Source organism: Onychostruthus taczanowskii, unplaced genomic scaffold, assembly GCF_017590055.1.
Source record: "Onychostruthus taczanowskii isolate IOZ18803 unplaced genomic scaffold, ASM1759005v1 scaffold47, whole genome shotgun sequence".
Classification (NCBI taxonomy): Eukaryota; Metazoa; Chordata; class Aves; order Passeriformes; family Passeridae; genus Onychostruthus; species Onychostruthus taczanowskii.
The window spans coordinates 3,924,108-3,944,631 of NW_024502236.1; the positions used below are offsets into that span (position 1 = coordinate 3,924,108).

The 20,524-nt window shown below is 37.5% G+C and overlaps 1 protein-coding gene across 3 annotated transcripts in view; it reads right to left on the minus strand.

Moving 5' to 3' along the window:
* The window catches only part of USP25 (ubiquitin specific peptidase 25), an 85,462-nt gene that overhangs the window by 16,719 nt on the left and 48,219 nt on the right, over window positions 1-20,524 (minus strand). For 2 of the 3 annotated variants that reach the window (XM_041414776.1, XM_041414775.1), the window contains exons 7-18: window positions 17,988-18,125; window positions 17,046-17,122; window positions 16,251-16,324; window positions 14,649-14,797; window positions 12,289-12,416; window positions 11,422-11,517; window positions 10,969-11,130; window positions 7,702-7,910; window positions 7,420-7,490; window positions 3,783-4,011; window positions 2,348-2,545; window positions 765-904 (exon numbers count right to left, since the gene is read on the minus strand). In XM_041414776.1, the coding sequence (XP_041270710.1) occupies window positions 765-904; window positions 2,348-2,545; window positions 3,783-4,011; window positions 7,420-7,490; window positions 7,702-7,910; window positions 10,969-11,130; window positions 11,422-11,517; window positions 12,289-12,416; window positions 14,649-14,797; window positions 16,251-16,324; window positions 17,046-17,122; window positions 17,988-18,104 (1,650 nt within the window). In that variant the 5' untranslated portion in view covers window positions 18,105-18,125. Of the gene's footprint in view, window positions 1-764; window positions 905-2,347; window positions 2,546-3,782; window positions 4,012-7,419; window positions 7,491-7,701; window positions 7,911-10,968; window positions 11,131-11,421; window positions 11,518-12,288; window positions 12,417-14,648; window positions 14,798-16,247; window positions 16,325-17,045; window positions 17,123-17,987; window positions 18,126-20,524 lie in introns of those variants that run through there. The other variant, XM_041414777.1, reaches the window with a different exon arrangement.

Here is a 20,524-nt window from a genome sequence, read left to right on the forward strand (position 1 = left end):
ATGTATCGTTTTAATGGCACATAGTTTTGTGGCAAACACATTTGTCATTTATCTACATGCTTATAGGGAAGGAAGGAAGTATTTGCTGAAAGGAGAAAATGTCAAATATTAGTTTCATTAATAACCCATAAAACAGTTAATGTCCCATTCCTCTTAGTATACTTTGTACAAAATGAAAACAAACACCCAACACTGATTTTCATAGAAATTTTAAATTAATATAGGCATCCGATGAATCACAAAACATTATTTTTGTCAAGTTGTAAATCCGCATTAAAGCTACAGAACACTGTTGAAAAACCCCTTATTTTTGAAAGTTACATTAACTTCCACAGGTCTGTCAAAGGAACTCAATCATATTCTTACATTTCCCAGAAAAAAACCTGAATGTCTAAAGCAATGTTTTTCAAGTCTTTTACATGGACTGTCAATGTTTACCCCTCAAGAATACATGGATTCATCTAACATTTTTAAAAGATGGTGGGCACAAACATCTGATTGTAATTTGAACAATATGCTGTACTCCTGACAAGCACTTTAATCCCATAGAGAACACCTATCTTAGTTTTTTTTTTCTTTTTTTGCACTACACCCATTACTGTGGTACACAGTTTCTGGATGGACTTTAGTGTTGGACAGTCCTTGAAGAAAAAGCAATTGTCAGTTCAAAGTTTCCAGACTCATACCCTTTTATCAGTTTTTGTATCATTTTTACTTGCAAAATAAAAGCAAAATAAGCATTTCAAGCTTCAAAATGTCCTCACCGTATCCATTATAGCTTCTGGACCTTTATCTTCTTGTTCAGCTAAAGCTTTATTGATTGCTTGTACAGAATCTTCTTTTAAGTGCTTTGAAATATCAGTTCTTGATGGCTGCTCTAAATACTCTGGTTCTCCTGCTTGAACTTAGTGACAAAAATAAGACAACAATTTTGTGTGTTAACATAAGCATGAATTTTAAATTGATTAGTTTTATTTGGATCACTGCCTAATAGATAATTAAGCACACAGAAAATGCAGGATAGGTCACACAATTCACAAATACAACTTTACACCAGTCTGTGCCTCATGTAATTTCAAACACTTCCCTACAAATGGATGCCTGATTTTATATTAGGAACAATACACCTGTCCTGTCTATAGACCCATTAAGGCTCTTGAGTGAGGGGTGTTCATCAAGCAATAATCAGGGATGACTGAGAAAAAAGGTGAGATTCCAGCTGGAGTTTCTGTGGGATACAGACTCACCACATGGAATGACCTCCAGCCACTTGAGTGCAAGATCTATTTTTGCTTTGTAAAATAATAAACACATTCTATTTTTCTGCCTTAAGGGAGATCTCAGTCTCCTCCACTTGAGAGCAAGAAATTGATTAGTATAAATAGAGTCTTATATTCCTTATGTGATAAAACCAAATTTTGGCATACTAATTCATTTTGTACTTTCCATTACTAACAGAAGAAATAGCATGAATCTCAAAGTGTTTGTGAACTCAAAACATAACAAAAGATGAAGCAACTCTGCATAGAGTTTGCAAAACAAACAATCCCATTAAATCACTGCACTTCTTACACTCATTTTGCAGTCACACATAGCTATGAGAAATGTACGCTTAATCTGTAGGACTCAAATACAGCAATAAGAACATCTGGACAGAAAATTCATCATGTCATCTTTCACATAATATACACAGCCTACTGCAATGGAGCAAAAGGTGAATGTTACCAAAAACCTGGCAGCTCTGGTTTATAATTAGATTGGTCCAGTGGTCCTTATTAGCTGGGTTCCAACAAGCATTGGCCTCACAGTTGCTGGTCAGAATCTTTTCCACAATTTTAACACCCTAATTGCCACACAGTACTTTCTTAAGCAGGCCCTACTCTCATTATTGTTAAATCTGTTCAATGCACTGCACCGAATATATTATTCTGCTCTTCAGCTCTAAATGCTATTCTAATTTAAAATGTGAATGTAGGTCTCATACTAAATCATCTTGAATAGAAGAAATACATCATTTACAGGCTAACAAGTCCTCAAAACAGATTGGTGAGACCTATCTTAAAAAGACTCAGTTTCTATGGGGAGAAAAAAAAAAGCAGCTCAGGACAACTGGGAGGAAAAAGGCACAAGCACCAATGAATAATTATTTTCCTTAAATAAAAAATGAAATGCAAAAACACAGCCCAACAGGCTAAACTTGAAGCATAGTTACCTTGGCCAAGTAAATAGCTGTAATTCAAGATTAGACAAATTAACCTTTTCTTCCTTCTTAATGTTCCAAAATATATATATAAGCCCCCGTGAATTTTGGTCCTACTCCCTTTCCAAACAGGTAGAAGCAGCTAACCTGGAGCAGGTGAGGGTGCTGGTGCCCTGGGTATCTGAGATAACAATTTCTCCTGCTGTGCTTTCTGAGCAAGTTCTGCATCCCACTCTTCAAGTTCTTTTTCAAAACGTTTATTGTCTTCCTTGACATAATCCCTTAGATCAGAAGGCAGCGTGTCCATTCCAACAAGCATCTGTCCCGTTTCTTTGTTAAACTCCTCTGCGGTAACATGAAACAGAAGTTTCAGGAAAAGAAAGAATAGGACAAAAGAAAGTAGAAAGTATATTCAACAGATATCCTCAAGTGAATTACCAGGAATGTACAGTGTAACACTAAACCCCTAAAACTATATTAGTTTTAACTGGTTTTACTATCTGTTGAGTATTCTATGTGAATATTCAGAGAATACTCACAAAATCCCCACCATTGCTTGACTGTATTACTGCCACAGAGAGCTGGACACAACTAAACTTCCCAAGAGAAAAAGGGAAGGAGAGCAGGAGAGTGGACCTACCAGAATTCAGAAATCTAGCTGATAAGAATACTAGCTAAATTGAGTAATCTTTCTTTTGCATTGAGAATGGTCTCTGCAGGGGTATCCCACATCCCAGGGCATCCACCAGCAGCAACTGCCCCGCAGTGAGCAAGCCTCAGATTGAACTGGAATGGCACAGGGCCCAAACACCCTATGGATGCAAGTGGACCACCAACCTGGCTGCCTAGGGTAATATTGCATTTAAAAACTGAACAAATGAGCACTTGAGCCTTCTGCCCTATGAAAAAACAGGAACCTGAATATTTTCCATGACCTTCTACTGAATATCTGGACACTTTCACAGACAGCTCTCTGTCTACCATTATCCAAAACTTTGTGTTAAGGGATCGCTGTCCTCTCTTTAATCACTTCCATACAAAGCCTTATAGCTGCATACTCCTATATGACCTGAAAAAAATTTCCCAATCCATGTATTACTTAGGTTTGATGTGTGGTTGGTAGGTCTAAGTTATTCATATTCCAATTTACTGTATAAGCTTTCAAGTTTTCATGCTCCAGCAGAGTGTATCAGGGCTCTGAAGCTTTTGGGGAAAAAAGCAGTTACATGAGGATTTTAATGTCAAAAGGCTCATTTCTCTATTTCCATACTTCTCTCCTAATCTTGAGATAAACCCTCCAAAATTCTGCAATCCCTTCTCTAAAATATTTACAAATTAGCAAACAGGGTTGGTTTTTTTTGTAAATCTGAATAATGCTGAAACACAGGCATTCTCTTTGCTGATCTGTAAGCTGAACAGCAATTGTTCCACCCACAAAAACAAACTAACAGTTAAGAGCAGGAATAAAACTTCCAATAACTATCAAAAAAATCAAAAATATAGAAATCCATCTGAAAGAAGTTTGTTTAATCAATGTATTCAGCTATTCTATATCATGCAGAATCTGTGTAGATAACATTACCTTGTATCAAGTACTGCTCCTTGTCATTGATATACATTAAACAATATGCACTGGCATTCCTGTAACCACCAAAAGAGTCCCGTTCCAGCTCTTCCCAAGTTGACTTTGTCACAGAAATATCATTATATTTCATCCATCTGTTCTGGTGGTGGTCATAAATATATGCCCAGTAGTGTCCTGCATTTGCTTGACCCTCATGAACTAGGACAGCATGCAACCTATAAGGAACCTTAAAAAAAACAAAACAGGAAATAAAACAAACGTCAAACCCTCCCTGACAGCATTTAGTTCCTATTGTATGTCACCAATAATTGCTACATAAAATAAAGATAACTGAAATAAAGTTAATCAGAATCAAAACACAACACAGAGGAAAAACAAGTAAAACTAGCAACCCACTAAGCATAAGGACTTGGAACTATGTTACTTACCACTACTAGTTACAGGAGATCTTAAAATATTAGTATATGACATATATGTCTACTCTGCTGCCTTTACTGCCATTCTTCCTCTTTTCTTAATTCCTTAATATTCCTACCTTCATTGTATCTACCAAAACAACCCTCAAATAAGTCAGCCTTGACAGTCTCTGATTTGCTTCAGTTTCAACCTGGCAAACCTGTCAAGAAGTCTGGAAAGGCACATGCAAATTCAAGGTAAATTCAGTGTTTTCTGTACGACAGTAAAAGAATTTATTTAAATTAGTATCTGCTTCAGTTACCCAAAAATAGAAACCTCACAGTAAAATAGGAATACAACTGTTTTCCAGTGTTTTAACTGTGTCAGGAAAAGCTAAATAAAGCATGGAAGACCTGAAAAGGTCCTCTCCTCATCCTGAGGCAAAGGACAATAGCAGTTTCTAGGATCACTGGAAAATGAATTCCAGGCTACATCTGTAAACCAAAGTGTAAGAACAATGGGAAACTTAGTTTCTACCTAAATAATTGGGAGTTTGAAGGAGAGAGAGAAGCAGAATGAATGAGTGCTTTCTTACTTAAGTCTTTTGAGAACATCTTAGTGATTGACTCATTTTAACCTGCTGGAATAGCACATGCAACATAAAAGGGAAAGCTAAGATTCTCTGCTATGCACAGTGTGTCTCAATGACAACAGCTCAGCTGGGATGAAAAACGCCAAAACCAGCTTGTGCTGGTGTGACAATCTGGACTGCAGATAAACAGTCTCTTTAACTCAAGGTGTACTCTATTTTTCACATCATCTGAGTACTGCAACAATCATAAATACACACATATCTGTGACTGGAGAAACTCCTTGAAGTTATTTTTAACCTGATCATTCTCTTCCAGGCGATATGCAAGTGCTGCAGATTTTGCAACTCCCCTTGAACTGTAAAGCAGAGTGACTGCACAGCAGCTGGAATCAAACGGCCTGTCTTTCCAGAGACAAACCACACTCTAAATCTCCCAAACACAAGAAGTATACACAGAAGAAATCCTGGCAGGTCCTTAAATCTGAATGCTCTAGGCTTTTTAACATCTGTTATTAAACCAGTGTGAAAGCCTCCTTAACATGACTGCAAGCCTCTGTATATGCACAAAAATGCATGCAGATCCTGATTTAATAAAAAAGGTGTCTCTTTAGACTTTGTCAAAACAAAATTTTCTTACCCTAAGGTCAGGAACTGAAAATCCCCATTGAATTTAAATTGTTTTACTTAAAATCATGCAAACTGGGTCAGCTTGAGCATCCCCACCCTTTCCTCCAAGCCAGGAGTAGCAGCTATCAGTCATGCACACTAAGCTTTCAGGAAGGTGCCCCACAGAGGTCTGTGACCAGGGGACAAGTGAGTTCAGTGCCAACAGGCATCTCTTGTGATAAGCCATGATATCAACAGTAATTAATAGCACAAGGCAACACAAACACAGATGGCATTAAACTCCTCAGTTTACACTTACTACTTCTAAACCAGGAATGGAGCTTCACCAACCTCATCACATGTAGCTAGAGAACAGATATGTCAAAGCTGCTATAAACAAGATGAATTCCCACAGAAAAAACAGTTGTGTCTCTTTCCCAACAGCAAGTTCACAGAAGGAATGAAATAAATAAGCAGCTGATAAAACATTCATTCCAGAGAATGAAACAATAAAGATTTAAGGAATGTATCTCATATGACAATTTGACAAAGGTTTTATGGACTACTGTATCTCCTTAGAATCCAAAAGGACAAAAAAAGAAGACAAAGAGCTTATCAAATAGTTCATAAATACACTAGGAAGCATCCTGCAAATATGATATGCTTGTCTTAAAAATGTGTCTAGTTTTATGTGCATAGAACTTGACTTCAAGACTGCAATCCTGCAGCTGTATTTTGCAGAGGGAAACTGTTCCCAGGGAATGGGGCAATACCCAGCAATCAAATCACCTAGAGAGAGAGGAAGCAGGGAAAAGTAGACAGCTCTGTGCACCTGCCTCCTTCCTATTGTGCCAAAACAGCCACAGGGACAAACCAGACGAGCTGCAGAAGGGCAGCTTCCCTGCTAGTCTGTGATTTCAGATGGGTTCAGCACCTACTTTGTGTTTTACTAAGTAATCTCTTTTTTCTTTTGTAATGACAGCTGACTAGTATCTTTGCTATCCAGAGATATTTCTTCCTGTAACACCTAAGCCAACACAGGTAGAATAGTCAGATGCAAATTACCAAATTAATTAATTTTACTGTTAGATGACATGTAGCCTGTGGCCTTCTTCTCAGAACACAAGTATTAAGGAAAAAAAGTTCCTGCTAGTAGCAAGCCTAAAGAAAGTCATCTAGGCAAATCTGCCTGAAATCCTTAACATCAGAGTTCAGCTGCCAGTAACTCTCAGGAGCTATGTACAAAATGAAAGCATACCTCAAGAAAAACTGTAAGCTGAACAGATCTTGCTTGGAATGAAAAAGTTCCTTTTACTAAGAGAAAGTAACAGAGGAAGTAATCCTTAACCTTAAAACCTCTCAGAGTGAGAGAACATGAGTTTGTGAATGTAAGAAACAGCAGAGGAGCCACAATTCCACAGCAAAACATTCTAAAAACACTGTTCAGGTTACACAGAATAAGAATTTGCTAGAAGGTAGCTTAGACTAATAATCAGAGTTGTGAGTGATACAAAATCTAGACAAAGTTAAAAAAAAAATAAAAAAGAGCCAATAGTAACCAAACCACTCACTGGAATTAACTACAAATCTAAATCAGGAGCCTTGAATTTCCATGTATTAGAATGGAGGCTGCAATATGCAGTGGCACTAAGCAGCAAAGTAAACAGTATTTTCCTATGTCTAATGCTTCACCACCTTAAAACCATAAGGTTAGTGAGTAATAATGGGTAAATCAGGGCAAAATAATTTTGTTGTGCAAATCTGCATTCAAGTATAAAGTGGGGATCAGAGGTAGAACATATTTGGACTTTTCATCATAGTTGCCTGAATTTAAGCATGTCACCAGTAAAATGCTGTAACACTGTCTTTCATTTGACTGTGCACAACAAAAGGGGTTACAAAACCCTTTATGACTTTGCAACGAAATTTCTCAAAACACTACATTATTGTACGCTTGCTCTGTTTTCAAGCATCTAAGAATTTTTAAAAAGTGCCAAAAATGATATATTTTCAATTATCTCATGCCAAAACTGTACTTACTTGGACCATTGTTTTGTCAGAGTACATCAATTCAATTGTCCGATGTATTCGAGATATACTTTCTTGTAGATCTGAAAGACAAAGAAGAAAGAACCTCTCTTCCGCAAGGCTGTATCATGCACATGATTACCTCTTTATCTCACGAAAAGCCTAACAGGGGTGCATTTCACACATGGTACTTGTAGATACAAGCCAAATGCTAAACCTTCTGGGACAAAAGATTTCCCCCATTTTCACAAATCCTTTCCTACAGCAAATGCATCCCCCAGTGTGTGGCATTACCTCTTGTGTCATTCTCAACTTCAGTCCTCCAGCGATGCAAGCAGCCCTCCAGGACAGACAGCTCCTCCTCCGTGATGTGTCTTGGTGCTGGATGCATCGGCAGGTCAGGGGGAATCCGTGATTGTGTGAATGGTTTGTGTATTACTGATCTTTGTACAGGAGATGTGCTTGGGACATCTGATGAGGAAGGCCCCTGCTGCTCTATTGTGCTGCATTCATTCAAAACATGAAATATAAAAATTGAATCGTCACGTAGACAGACTAGAAGTTACGCCATAAAAATAAGCTTTTAATCTGAAAACAGGCATTTTAAAGGTAGCAATTTCCTAAAGTGCAATCCAGAACTCTGAGAATCTCTGTGGTCAAGATGACGCTGAGATGTTAGAAAGTCTCTTTTTCCCAGCCCAGTGATTGAAGGAGCTGGGATTCCTCAGCTCTGGTTTTCAAGGTTGTTTATTTTCTCTTATCTAATACATTCCTTTCCTGGCCCGCTGAGGTCTGTCCAGCAGGTTGGTTCATGGCACACTGACCGTCCTTGGGGTGGTGTCAACATTTTATACTAAGAACTACGTGTACTTTATTTACAGTAACTTTCCAATACTTATCACCTATGTTAGACAGTCTGTCTCTACTCTAAACCAATCCAAAAGTGCCACCATCACACAGAAGATAGAGGCTAAGAAGACGGAGGAAGGACAGGGCACGCCCAAATCCCTCCATCTTGCCTCCTGAACCCCCATTCTAAAAACCCCCAAAACTCCACCTTTTCACGCTGTGGCAAACTAACTATTATTCTACTTAAACTTTCATGGCTTGTAACTCTTCACATCAAGTTGGTAATTTTCTCCATGGATTAAAATTAAAGGCACAGGTGTCTTTGGCTTCGTGCCAAGGTCTCTGAGCTTCCTGCCAGGGGCTCAAGCCATCCAGGGCAGCTAGAGGAATGTCCTGGGTTCCGACACAGAACACGTAACTATAATAGCAATATGGAATTAGTATTTAAATTCTGAAAGCTTTGTGGTGCATTATATATTAGCAAAACAACAAAGTTTGCTTTATTTGAAACACTACTGAACAATTTCAAATCATGTCATACATGTAAATAACTGTGGTTTGAAACATTTACAGCCAAATGGCAGAAAGAGAAATCACAAGTAGTTTGTCTTATGGCCAAGGACCATAAAATCCAAAAGCACAAATGCTCAGTTAATAACTTCCTTCATGTGTCATATGCCTGGCAGACATACCTTTTCTAATGTCCTACCTACAGTTTATGCTAGCTGAACAGCAATAATGAAGGGACCTCTGATATTTATGCCGCATTGGAAATGCACTACCAACTGATCTAAATTTGTTCCAGACTACTCTAATTTGAACGGCAAAGCAGACACCTTAGGAGAATTCTGCAAGAGCAGCAGGGTAATAAAAATGAAGACTTGTTACAGATTTTTCTCTTCCCATCAACAAGATCACCTCTATATAATTACACTGCGTAAGAGGAATCTGAAGATCTTTCTTGCATGCCTCTGAATTTTACTTTGTGTACAGCATCATGATACAGCCTGAGGAACTCATATTCTTCAGGAGTTTAGAAAGTTCTGAGAACATTAAGAGCTGAAAATGTCACTCCATATAACATGCTGTGGTGTTTCTATAGATGGACAAAAAAGCTACAATACTTACATTTCTACAGAACAAACTTCCTGTACAGGAGTTTGACCAGTTTATTACTTTTGATATTACATTTCATAGAAGCAATGGTAACTTTTAAAAGTTTGTCTCTCTTATCAATCATCACAATTTCTGCAAGCATTATACCAGTAAGGCATTGGACACCTTTTTAAAGCCTTGTTAGATTCATGTACTTCACTTCTCTGAATAAGAAATTTAAGAACCTTGACTGACCCAGAAGACAGAACCCTACTGTCTAAATACAACATGCAAAGCTATGTTACAAACTGTTAAATGTCCACTTAGCCAAAATTGTACTCTATTACCAAAGAATTATTTACGTTGGAGAAAAATTCTAAGATGACGAAGTCTAACTGTTAACCCACCACTGCCAAGTCCACCACTAAACCATGTCCCTCAGTGCTACATATACACATATTTTAAATACCTCCAGGGATAACTCCATCACTGCCCTGGGAAGCCTGTTCCAACATCTGACAACCCCTCCTGTGAAAAAATATTTCTTAGTACCCAATCTAAACCTCCTCTAGTGCAACTTGAGGCTGTTTCCTTGTGTCCTGTCACTTGTTACCTGGGAGAAGACGCTGGCTGCCACCAGGCTACATCCTCCTGTCAGGGAGTTGTAGAGAGTGATAAGCTCTCCCCAAGCCTACTTTCTCCAGGCTGAGTTCCCCCAGCTCCCTCAGCTGCTCCTCATCAGCCTTGTGCTCCAGACCCTTCCCCAGCTCCGTTGCCCTTCTCTGGACACACTCCAGCACCTCAATGTTTTTATTGCAGTGACAAGCCCAAAACTGAGTACAGGATTAAGGTGTGACCACAGCAGTGCCCAGCACAGGGGCACAGCCACTGCCCTGGTTCTGCTGCCACACCACTGCTGATCCAGGCCAGGTGCCACTGGCTCCCTTGCCTACCTGGGCAGAGCTGGCTCATGTTCAGTCACTGTCGACCAGCACCCCACACAGTCCTTAACTGCTGGGCATCATCTGCAAACTGACTGAGCATAAACTCCATCCCCTACACTGAGTTACTAGCTTAAATAGGGAGGAAAACAACATTTTTGGACATTGATGTCTCTGGTACTTTAGCTACTCTACATTTATGAAGTCAGATTATTTAGGTTCTTGACAAATTTGGTAAAATATGCAAACTGCATGGCAAAAAAGGAGCTTAGCTCCCAGGCAAAAAGTAACAGATAAATTGCACACCAAAAACCTTGATGCTATGCAGCACATACACACTGCCCTATTCAGATTCTTAAACAATACACATGGGAATGAATGACCTCACCAGAATCTTCTGTCTATTTAGAATTGTAGATGGAATTGGGCTGTGCTTGAAAATGGTATCTCCCTGTGAAGACATTTTTGTAAGTGCATGAGACAAACGCAGATCATTAACATTTTTTATTTATTTAAGCCTGCTGTACTGAAAGAAAAGAGCAGAAACTTTATGTCAACCCCCCCCCTTAGAATGCCTGGTTTTATTGGTCTGGTGCACAAAGCAGCTGAACGTGCTGTGCTCCCTGTCTCCCAGAGGCTGGTTTGCTCTGGCCTCTGCCCAGGGAGCAGCCCTTACCTGGGGGGGAGCTGTGGTGGCAGTGTGCCACTGGCGGGGGCACTGGCACCCAGGTCATCCACGGGGGACGTGCACACCGGCTTGCTGGAGGCGAACTCCAGGGCATACTGCAGGACATCTACCAAGGGGAATCGTTTAGGACCAGAACCATAGCTTAAATATCTGTTAACCACAAAATGTATTAATGCCATGACTCACAGATACAAAAAAAAAAAGAAAAAAAAAAGAATTTTTTTTTTCTGATTGACAGCAATTAATTAAAGCAAATCTTTTCTAGCATGTCTCATGAATCAGAATTACAACACTTGTACACAGCTTCCAAGGAAAGGGTAAAAGGAAAGAGATACAGAAAGGAAATCTCAGTTAAATAACTATACACAAAGTGTATAACTGCATAGAGTTATTCTAAGTAGCCCACAATACTATTTGCATTTACACAGTTATCCATAGTACCGTTCTAATCTCTGTTGTAAAACTGTGAGGTACTCTTTGAGTCTCTTGATTTCATCTCGTTTAATTCTTGTTATTTCTCTGTTTTTGTGCATATACCTGTAAAACACAAAATTTAGAAAGCAGTGTCAGCCCATAGTATTCCAACAGTGAAACTGAAGTCTGTCTCCATCAGCCATGCAGTTCAATACTAATAAAAACTCACACCCTCTAGAATCTACAACATACTCAGCACTAAAACAGAACTGAGAAGAAAATGAGCCTTCCCTTCCAAAACTTTCAGAAGATGCTTTTCCCCCAGCTCTGTTTCCCAAAAGTTCTGTTGATACTGTGGATGACAAACATGTATTAGAAAGCCACTATTAGAGATAGTCTAAATTAAGTAGTTTAAGTGGCAACCCTAGAGCAATATTCCTGTTTCATTATTTAGGTTCACAAATACCTTTCAGCAGCTAACTGAAAGCCATCCTGGTATTGTTGGTCTACGGAGAAGTTGCATGTACTTGTGCTGAGAACTGACTGCATGTTTGAAGAGTATCTGGAACACCACAAAATATCCAACTTGTCCCCCTGTTTCCCAAAGGGAAACATAAATGGTGTGGTTTTTCAGAGTACTTTGCCTATGTATACAAGTACCTAGCAATAAATGAAAGTGGAAGCAGGTTTTTGACACAAAGCAGCAGTATGTCTTAAATTGTGATCTGTGTGTATTTTCTGAAAAAGATGAAACCCATGAAAACTCTAACTTGAGTAAACAGAACATAAATTTACTGTGATTCAAGTAAGCATAAGACACATCATCAACTTTAACAAACTTACAAGGTTTATTTTTATCCACACTAGAATTTTGTTGATAATATCATACCGTACCTGTCTAGATACAAAATTGGAGGAAATTCTAATTTGTTGTGTATCTTCTCTGGTCTCCCCAAAGCCTGATTAAACTCAAATCTTGATAGCTCAAAAGTTAAGACAGGAGGAAGCTCTGTGAACCAGTGCTGGATGAAGAAACAGAAATCCCCAAAATTAATGCCTTCCAATAGCAGAAATTCAGTAATAATGATACAATACTTGCAGACTGACACAGCTATGACAGAAACTGGTTTTAGAGTGGGTCAGCATAAGTTTTCCAATGCTACCATCCTCTCCCTTCAACATAAACACAGACTATTTGTTGTCCATGCTGCATAAGAGCTTTGCTATCTGTGTTCAGGCAGAGGAGGCAGAAATACTTATTCCACTCACATTTATTTTGCTCATACAGAAGTCGGCTCATGCTTGAACCTACCTACCTTGCCAACTGTTCTGTTCCCTTAACCCCTCAAAGATATCAAAAGGGCTGTTTACACTGTTAGCAAGTGCTCTTCCTGCTACAGTTCTCTCAGACTCAACTTCCTGATCCTTTCATTCACCTAGCAACATTCAAAGCTTCTAATGATCCCCTTTGAAACAGGATCAGTGAGTGTTTGACATTTCCTCCATACTAACAGCTTAAAGCTTCTACTCATGTCTCTAATCATCTTGCTATCATCATCTTACCCCATTTGTCTTTGACTACTCAGCAGAGGTCTATCCATAGTCCTCATTTCTTTTTTTACATACGTTGTTTCTCAACTACAATACAAATTCAGCACTGAAGATCTTTTTTTCTCCTCTCCATTCTCACACATAACGACCACAGTCTACCCATTTAAGTAAGTTTTGGGTGTCTAACCACCACCCGAAGTTTCTCTGATTGCTGAGACACCATAGACACATTTGTCATCAGTGCCATAGCCCAGATATGGCATTTGACTCAGAGCTCACTTCAAGTTCTCCTACCCAGCCAAATGCCTTGAATAGTCTTTTCATATAATAACTGGCAAACAGCCTTTTCTTCCTGTGCTTGTGGCTAAAATTCTCTTGAAGCAGGATTTAAGTTCCTCAGGACAGAGAATGTCTCCTTTTTCTGTTCCTACATTAGCTAACTAGCTGATACCCTGCTCTGTAACTGAGGCTTTTAGGTATCATGAAAACAATACAAATAATAATACTAATAATAGTCAAGCTAAATACCCCATTACAGTCAATGGTAGGAAAAAAGAAAAAAACCCAGAATGTTACTTTGAGGATCTTTCAACACATTTGCGTACCACATTATTATTCTCTCTAAGCTTTGATATCAATCAACTCAGAGAAAAGTTACTTGAAGTCTTTGTTCAGTTGAGACAGACCATGTTAAAGCTACAAGAAATTCAGTGTTCTTTAGTACTTTCAAACCTTCCAATGTACTGTAACATCTATCAGGTGTTATATTTAAACACAGCTACCAAAAAAAGCAACATCACTATGGGCTATTTCAGGGAAACATAACCAATTTACCTGGCCCTAACCATAATGAAGCAATGTTTTTTCTAGAGTAGAACTTGACACATTATTTTTCTTGCTTTTCCACCACTGTCAATATGTCATATGACTATTTCACTTGTATTTCCACATGCTAAGAAGCAATGCTGACAATTTCACAGAATTCAAAGCTTAACAGTATAGATCTGTACATCACTATCTTGCTGTTTCCCAGTTTCTCAATATTACAAGTTAAAAAAGACTCAAAACCAAAACAAAAAAGCCCACAACACCCAAGTCTGACATTTCTAGTCAAGCATTTATAACAGAACTGGCATTTTATGCATGAATACACACAGGCTATAACTGCAAGACAACCTTTAGTTCATGAGATGAACAGTTATGCTCTTGTAGTAGGTACATACAAGGTTTCACCTTGCATGGAGAAATTAAACTTGGGATTGCACCATGAAATTTATGACATTTTGTTTTCTTCAAATTACACTTCAGGAAATATGACTGTAGAAGAGATGCCATAAAACATTTGTTGTAAAACACAGAATTGGTACCAGAACTTCAGACTGGAGGATGATTTCAGTTTGTGTCACTAGGCTTCACAATTAAACCCTGTGTGTACTTTGATATGATTAAAGGAAGCAGAATTGTATTACTGCAAAAGATTGACATCAAGAAAGAAATTACACCTGAACTTTTCATGTAAGTAGGAAAAAACCTCCTAAGATTTCACATCTTTAAAATAACTGTGATGAAACATGAACAGTTGAACAGTGTAAAGAGAAAGTAGCAATGGGGAATCCCATCCATACAGCAGGTGCCATGAACCATAAAAACCAGACAAGAAACCCAAAGAAAAATAAAGGGCACTACAGGAGCTCTTAACTCACCTCCTGACCAGACTTTGCAGAGTTTTCTGAATGGAGAGATTCAATTTCCCCTTCAATCATTGCAGCTTCTAGGCACTCATGCAGATCTTTAAAGCCATTAACCTGTAGTGGATACTGCCCAAACATTTCTGTGTTTTCAAATTTTTTACCTTCACATGAAAAAATCAAACAGTTAATGTTTTAGAATAAAAATTTACCTTGAAAAAATCCTATCAATCCTAGGTCAATTGATCTATTCTACTGAACAACGACCACATTTTCTTATTGAACAATTTAATTATATGTCAAAAGTCAATTTATTCTAAAATGCTGGTCAAGCAATATTGAAAATCACTGTATTTTCCTCTTCAGCGCATTTTTGGTTTTTTAGCATCTTTTGGTAATAAGCAATACTCAAAATTACTTGGCACCACAGATGTATGGGAAGTTTTACACATATAAATCAAAGCCCTCCCCTGCAAATAGGAGCTTCATAATACAAATGTATATTGTATCAGCAAAGTCAGTGGAATTGCTGGCATGAAAGAGCCCTTTGTATAAGTACATTTTGCAAAAATAAGCCACAAAAGAACATTCATTTCTGTCCTGAAAACAAGATTATAATTTGGTAACACTGTATAAAAATGTAAGGGCAAAAATGAGGAGAAATATGGGGGACAAGTGATTTCAAGCTAGAAATTCAATTATTTCAACCTAAAGTCTTGCATCTCCTAGAATCTTTTCATTTGTTTGATTTTTACATATCTCCTCTGTTAAAATGAGAATGTAAGGGATGAAAGTTGCTAAATATAAAGAAGCAAGAATGCTACTAGCAAGAAATCTGCAGAATGGTTCTGAAATCTGACAACAACTCATTAGAAACAGAAGGTCACAGAATAACCTGGAAGCCACTTAAAAGACTACACCTGCTTCATTCAAATGCAAAAATCATTCATTTGGATGGGAGGCAGAATCACCAACATTAAAATGACTCAAAAATACTTTGATGGCCTTTTGGGAATAGAGAACAGTACAATTCTGCAGATCTACTAATTACATACAAATAAGGTAAAGAGAACTTGTACAGTCTCTTCCTCCTCAGCACTCGCTCCAACACTGCCCTTGAGCAGGTTTCCACTGACTTGTTTTCCAACAAACTGTACTTTCAGGAGAGTGAGTTTTCCATATAAGAAACTGTGCATAAGGAAATGCCATAACTGCAGTTTTAAATTGCATTAAATGAATCAGAGGGAGCATGAGAGAGCGGCTCAGTGAAATAGTGTATCTTGCCTTCTGTACACTGTTAGTAAGTGGCAACAGTGCCCCAATAATTTCTTCCAAGCATCTTCCCTCAGCATCTCACTCCAACTTCTGCTGCACTGAGAACATACACTCAGCTCCTGAAGGTTATGAAAACAGTCTTTGTGGATCCCTGCACCTCACTGCATTTCTCCTCAGTCTCATACCTGACCAACCGTTTGTCACAGACAAATTTATATATGTGTTTTCTCCATTTCTGCTTCCGCAGAAATAGCTAAAATCCTAAAAATGCATCAGTCACCTGTGTTTGGACAAGCACAGATCATACATGACCAGAGAAGTCCAATAAATTCTGATACATACCTTCAAGTACACCTACTGCTAGAAATCGCCCGTAAAACAACTCCACCATTGGGTTCTTTGGTTTCTCTCCATCCCTAAAAGAAGAGGAGCTGTGTTAATGCAAAAAAAATCCAAGTCAAAGCTCAACCTTTGATTTATAAAACTACAGACAGACTATTCCGAATTTGTTATAGAAATGATGCCCATTTTACTGTTAATTTATTTTTGTACTTTCCTCTAATGACAATAACAATGATTCAGATATTTGCAGGGAAAAGTTTATTCTGAAAACTAATTTTCAGAAGCGTTTCATTTTAAGACAATCTATGCAAACCAGATTCAATAATGAGTGTTTAAACTGTACAAAACCCTTGTAAAAACTGTCTCTTGAAACATTACATAAAAAATCATGTATTCAAAAGAGTTTCCAGATGTTCACTAATACAAACAATGAGTATTTTCTTCTGAGATGACAAAGAGGAGCAAGGTTTTGAATTACTTAAACTACAGGACCAAAAAGCAAAATGGCATTAAATAATAAAGCCTAATTGACTATCTACAAAATACCTCTTTACTTTACTCTTTATATACTCTGGACTTCATGGAGCTAGATTTCTAACATTAAATAAGAGGGTGAAAGTATAAAAAAATAAAAAATGGATAAAACTCAAAACATCATGTGTATGGAAAAAATCACCTTAAACTAAAACAAGCTACAGTTAAGATTTTTTCAGCCATATGGAAAATTGGATTTTTGGTCATTTGGTTTGCTTTTCTCTAATCTAAACATTCAGAGCTAGGAAAAAAAAATCTTACCTCTCTTCTTCAGCTTTAATTTGGAAGGCATCTTCTAGCCAATCTAATAATTTGTGTGTGAATTCACTAACGTCTTGCTGTTAAAAAATAAAGTGATCAGTATACATATGTAACAGACCACAACAAAGTGTCACCTTACAAGACCAGTTTAGCAGAATTCCCTTCCCCCTCCACCAGTGTTCCAGAATCACACAATGTCTAAGACTATGCCATGATTGTTTTTTTTATGAGTGGCTGGTATTCCTCAGCAGTGACACTGTCCTGTGATCCTTGTTACTTGAGCTCAGCATTCACACCACGCTAGTCCAAAAGCATCTCTTGAATCCCATTGTTCAAACCCTTTGGTATCTAGCAAGTGGTGACTAATATTACTTTCATCGAGCACTAAATTCAGTGTGCTATTGTAATTAAACACCTCAGCCACATAACCTCATGTTATGAAACAAAGCTTCTGAAGAAACAGAGTATTTCTCAAAAAAAAAAAAAGGCAGAATATGCACATTAAGATATGGGTAATAATGCTCAATATGAACATTTAGACCTTCCAAACCAGTATCTAAACAAGCAATATAATGTCATTGTACATTAACAGTACAGCCCTGGGTGTACTGTTAGATTGGAACAGTGTTTCCCTTTCAAAAACCCCCAGACTCAGAAGCTAAACTAAATCCTAAAAGCAATAATGTTGCACTATTAGTCCATTTCTAAAATAATAGGAAGAAAGTGTATTGAATAAAATAGTCCCATTGTCTGGATTTTTTTTTTTTTTTACATCTTTCTAATAAATGTAACCAGAAATCACATAAGTTCAAAGACTGTGATAATTAGAAGTTGCTTTTCTCTGGACATTTTGAAATTCTGTTGTCTATGGTAAGTATTTCCTATAACAATACAACTACATAAAAACATGCATAAAATTGATTGAAAATACTTGGAATTTACCTGTTGGGAATCATTTGATTTAAAAGCATCTTTAAGGATTTCAACTGCTCTTGATGGATCAACATATTTTCTCTTTGAACCAACTAGAAGTGCAAACAGGTACCTCAATTCACGCATGAAAGGCAGATTCCTATGCTCCTGTATGTGAAGAATAAAAATATTTAACAAAGTGATAACAGAAATCTACTGAATAGAAATGTTACCCAATAACCTGAGTAATGTCATAATAATACAGAAGGTTACTTGCAGTACTACCAAGGTAATGCTGCATGCCTTTTACTTGCCAATGTTACAAAATAATGCAATTCTCTGGGAAGAAAATTCCTTTTCCTAAATCAGAGGTTCCCCGAAATCATATCTAAATTGTCTTGAAGTGGGCCTGCATTGACAACTGGACAAGCAGAGCTACACTTAGGACAGAAATGTTTCTCTCGAGACTTACAAAGCCCTAAGCAACACCCTGCAACAATATGCATTCTTTTATTGAAATCAGTATTCCTCTGTACCTCTAGAAGAATTTCTTGTGAGTCTACACACTACTCAGCACCTTTTTTAAGCTTACTTTTTACTGAAGACTAAACTTCTAAGGTCTACATTAACCTTTATTATTTCTCTTGACACAAGTGAAATAGCCTGCTCTCCTTCCAACCCAATTTTGTAGTACAGCTCATGTGACTATTTTTTGCTGGTTTCCAGAAGAGAAGAAACCCTTTCTGCCTGCATGATGAAAAACAAACTGAAACACAAATACCAAAGATTAAATCACAGGTTACCAATGCTGTGGCGATTGGATATCTACTCCTGAGTAGATAATTGGCAAATACTTGTGAAATTAAACCCTGCGTAATATCCACTTGTATTTAGAACAAAGCATCATTCAAAGACAGCACAGATGTCTGATACTGGTCAAACTGGAATTACTTGATGACAAACTATTTCACATGCTCATCAGACAGCAGACTTGTTTAGTCACTCCTGTGTCAATCCAGGAGGCATAAAGCTTTTTGTATGTAAAATATGGTTTACATCAGATTTCAAAAGTGCACAGTGAATTCCATGTGTTCCACATAATACCTAGGAGACACTTCTAGTCATGTAAATCTCTGAATTCAACTTGGTCTTCTAGTCCACCTTGCAAAATACCTGCCAGTGATAAACACTGTTCACAGAAAAGGCTACACTTCAAGTGCCACCCTAATTCAGCATCAAATCATCCTAATTCAAGAACAAAACAGTCTCCCATTTTGATACTTAAAGCATAATATAACAATAAAGGAGAGAAACAAACAGCAAAAGTTGTATTTTTCTTGCTGATTTCTTGAAGTGTTCCATTAAAACAAATGGAATTTCAATTTTTTGATACATTTTATAAAGATGCTTCAATACCAGTGATAGCTCATATGAAAATAAATTATTTACCACAGAACACTCTTTTTATTAAATCTGAAGTACATAGGTATCATTATAATGTACATAGTACATTACTGCATTACCCAAATTTACACTACAACTTCGGCTGAGTTTTAGCTGTACTTGTAGCCTTAGCTTGAACAACTGCCTACCAATGTAAGTAGGATTACTCAGAACAAATATCTACAAAGGCTACCAAAGTTCTCTAAAACTAGTTAAGTACTTGCTGCTTTTGAAAAAGCTCAATTTAACACATTAGACATAATGCTTGACCAGAAAAAACCCTAAAATCTTCAAAATAATGTGGGCCAATCCCTAAGATAAGGTATTGAGTTCCACAAAAGGACTTGCACATCAAAACAAAGAACTGATAAAGTGATCACAGTACAGCTGTCACCTCTAAAGCATCCTGTACATGCACCAACACAAAACAAAGATGAAAATACGTTTTTAACGAAGCACTGTATGGAAATTTCATAAGCTAAGAAATTCTCCATTTTATCATGCCTGCATAAATAATTTCTTAATACATGTCAGAATAACTTATTATTATAAATGCTTTTAAAGCAGTCATATTCAATACATGGCAAACATTCACTATGGCAAATCAGTTCTCAGAGTGAGATAATGATAATATTACAATAATATCAGAACAGGTGGAAGGATGTGCTAACCTGGAGCACAGTAACCCCTTTCCTCTGATAATAAAATGTTTCCTGAAGATATCACTGAGGCCAAATATTTAGCTGGTCTCAGTGTGTACAGCAAAAAGGTCTGTTCATGTAACAGCAAGAGCCAAGAGAACTGGGACAGCAAAGAAGCTGCAGTAACTACAGAGAACTGCATTTGTTCTACAGAAAGAAACCAAGGAAAACAAAACCTTTTCAAATTAAAAAGAGCAAGATCAGATTGAAGATTTTAAGTGTATGCCCAAATCCAGAAAATCAAAGCCCAATTAGCTGAGACAAATAGGGTGGGGCTGTTGTTTGTTTGGGGGTTTTTTGAAGTAAAAATTTATACCAATGACTTCTGGTTTAAAAAGATACATGCCAAATTATTCCTAGCATTTGGATTCAATATATTGGTGGGAAAAAAACAAACACCCTACTCTGCAATATTCCCTGAAG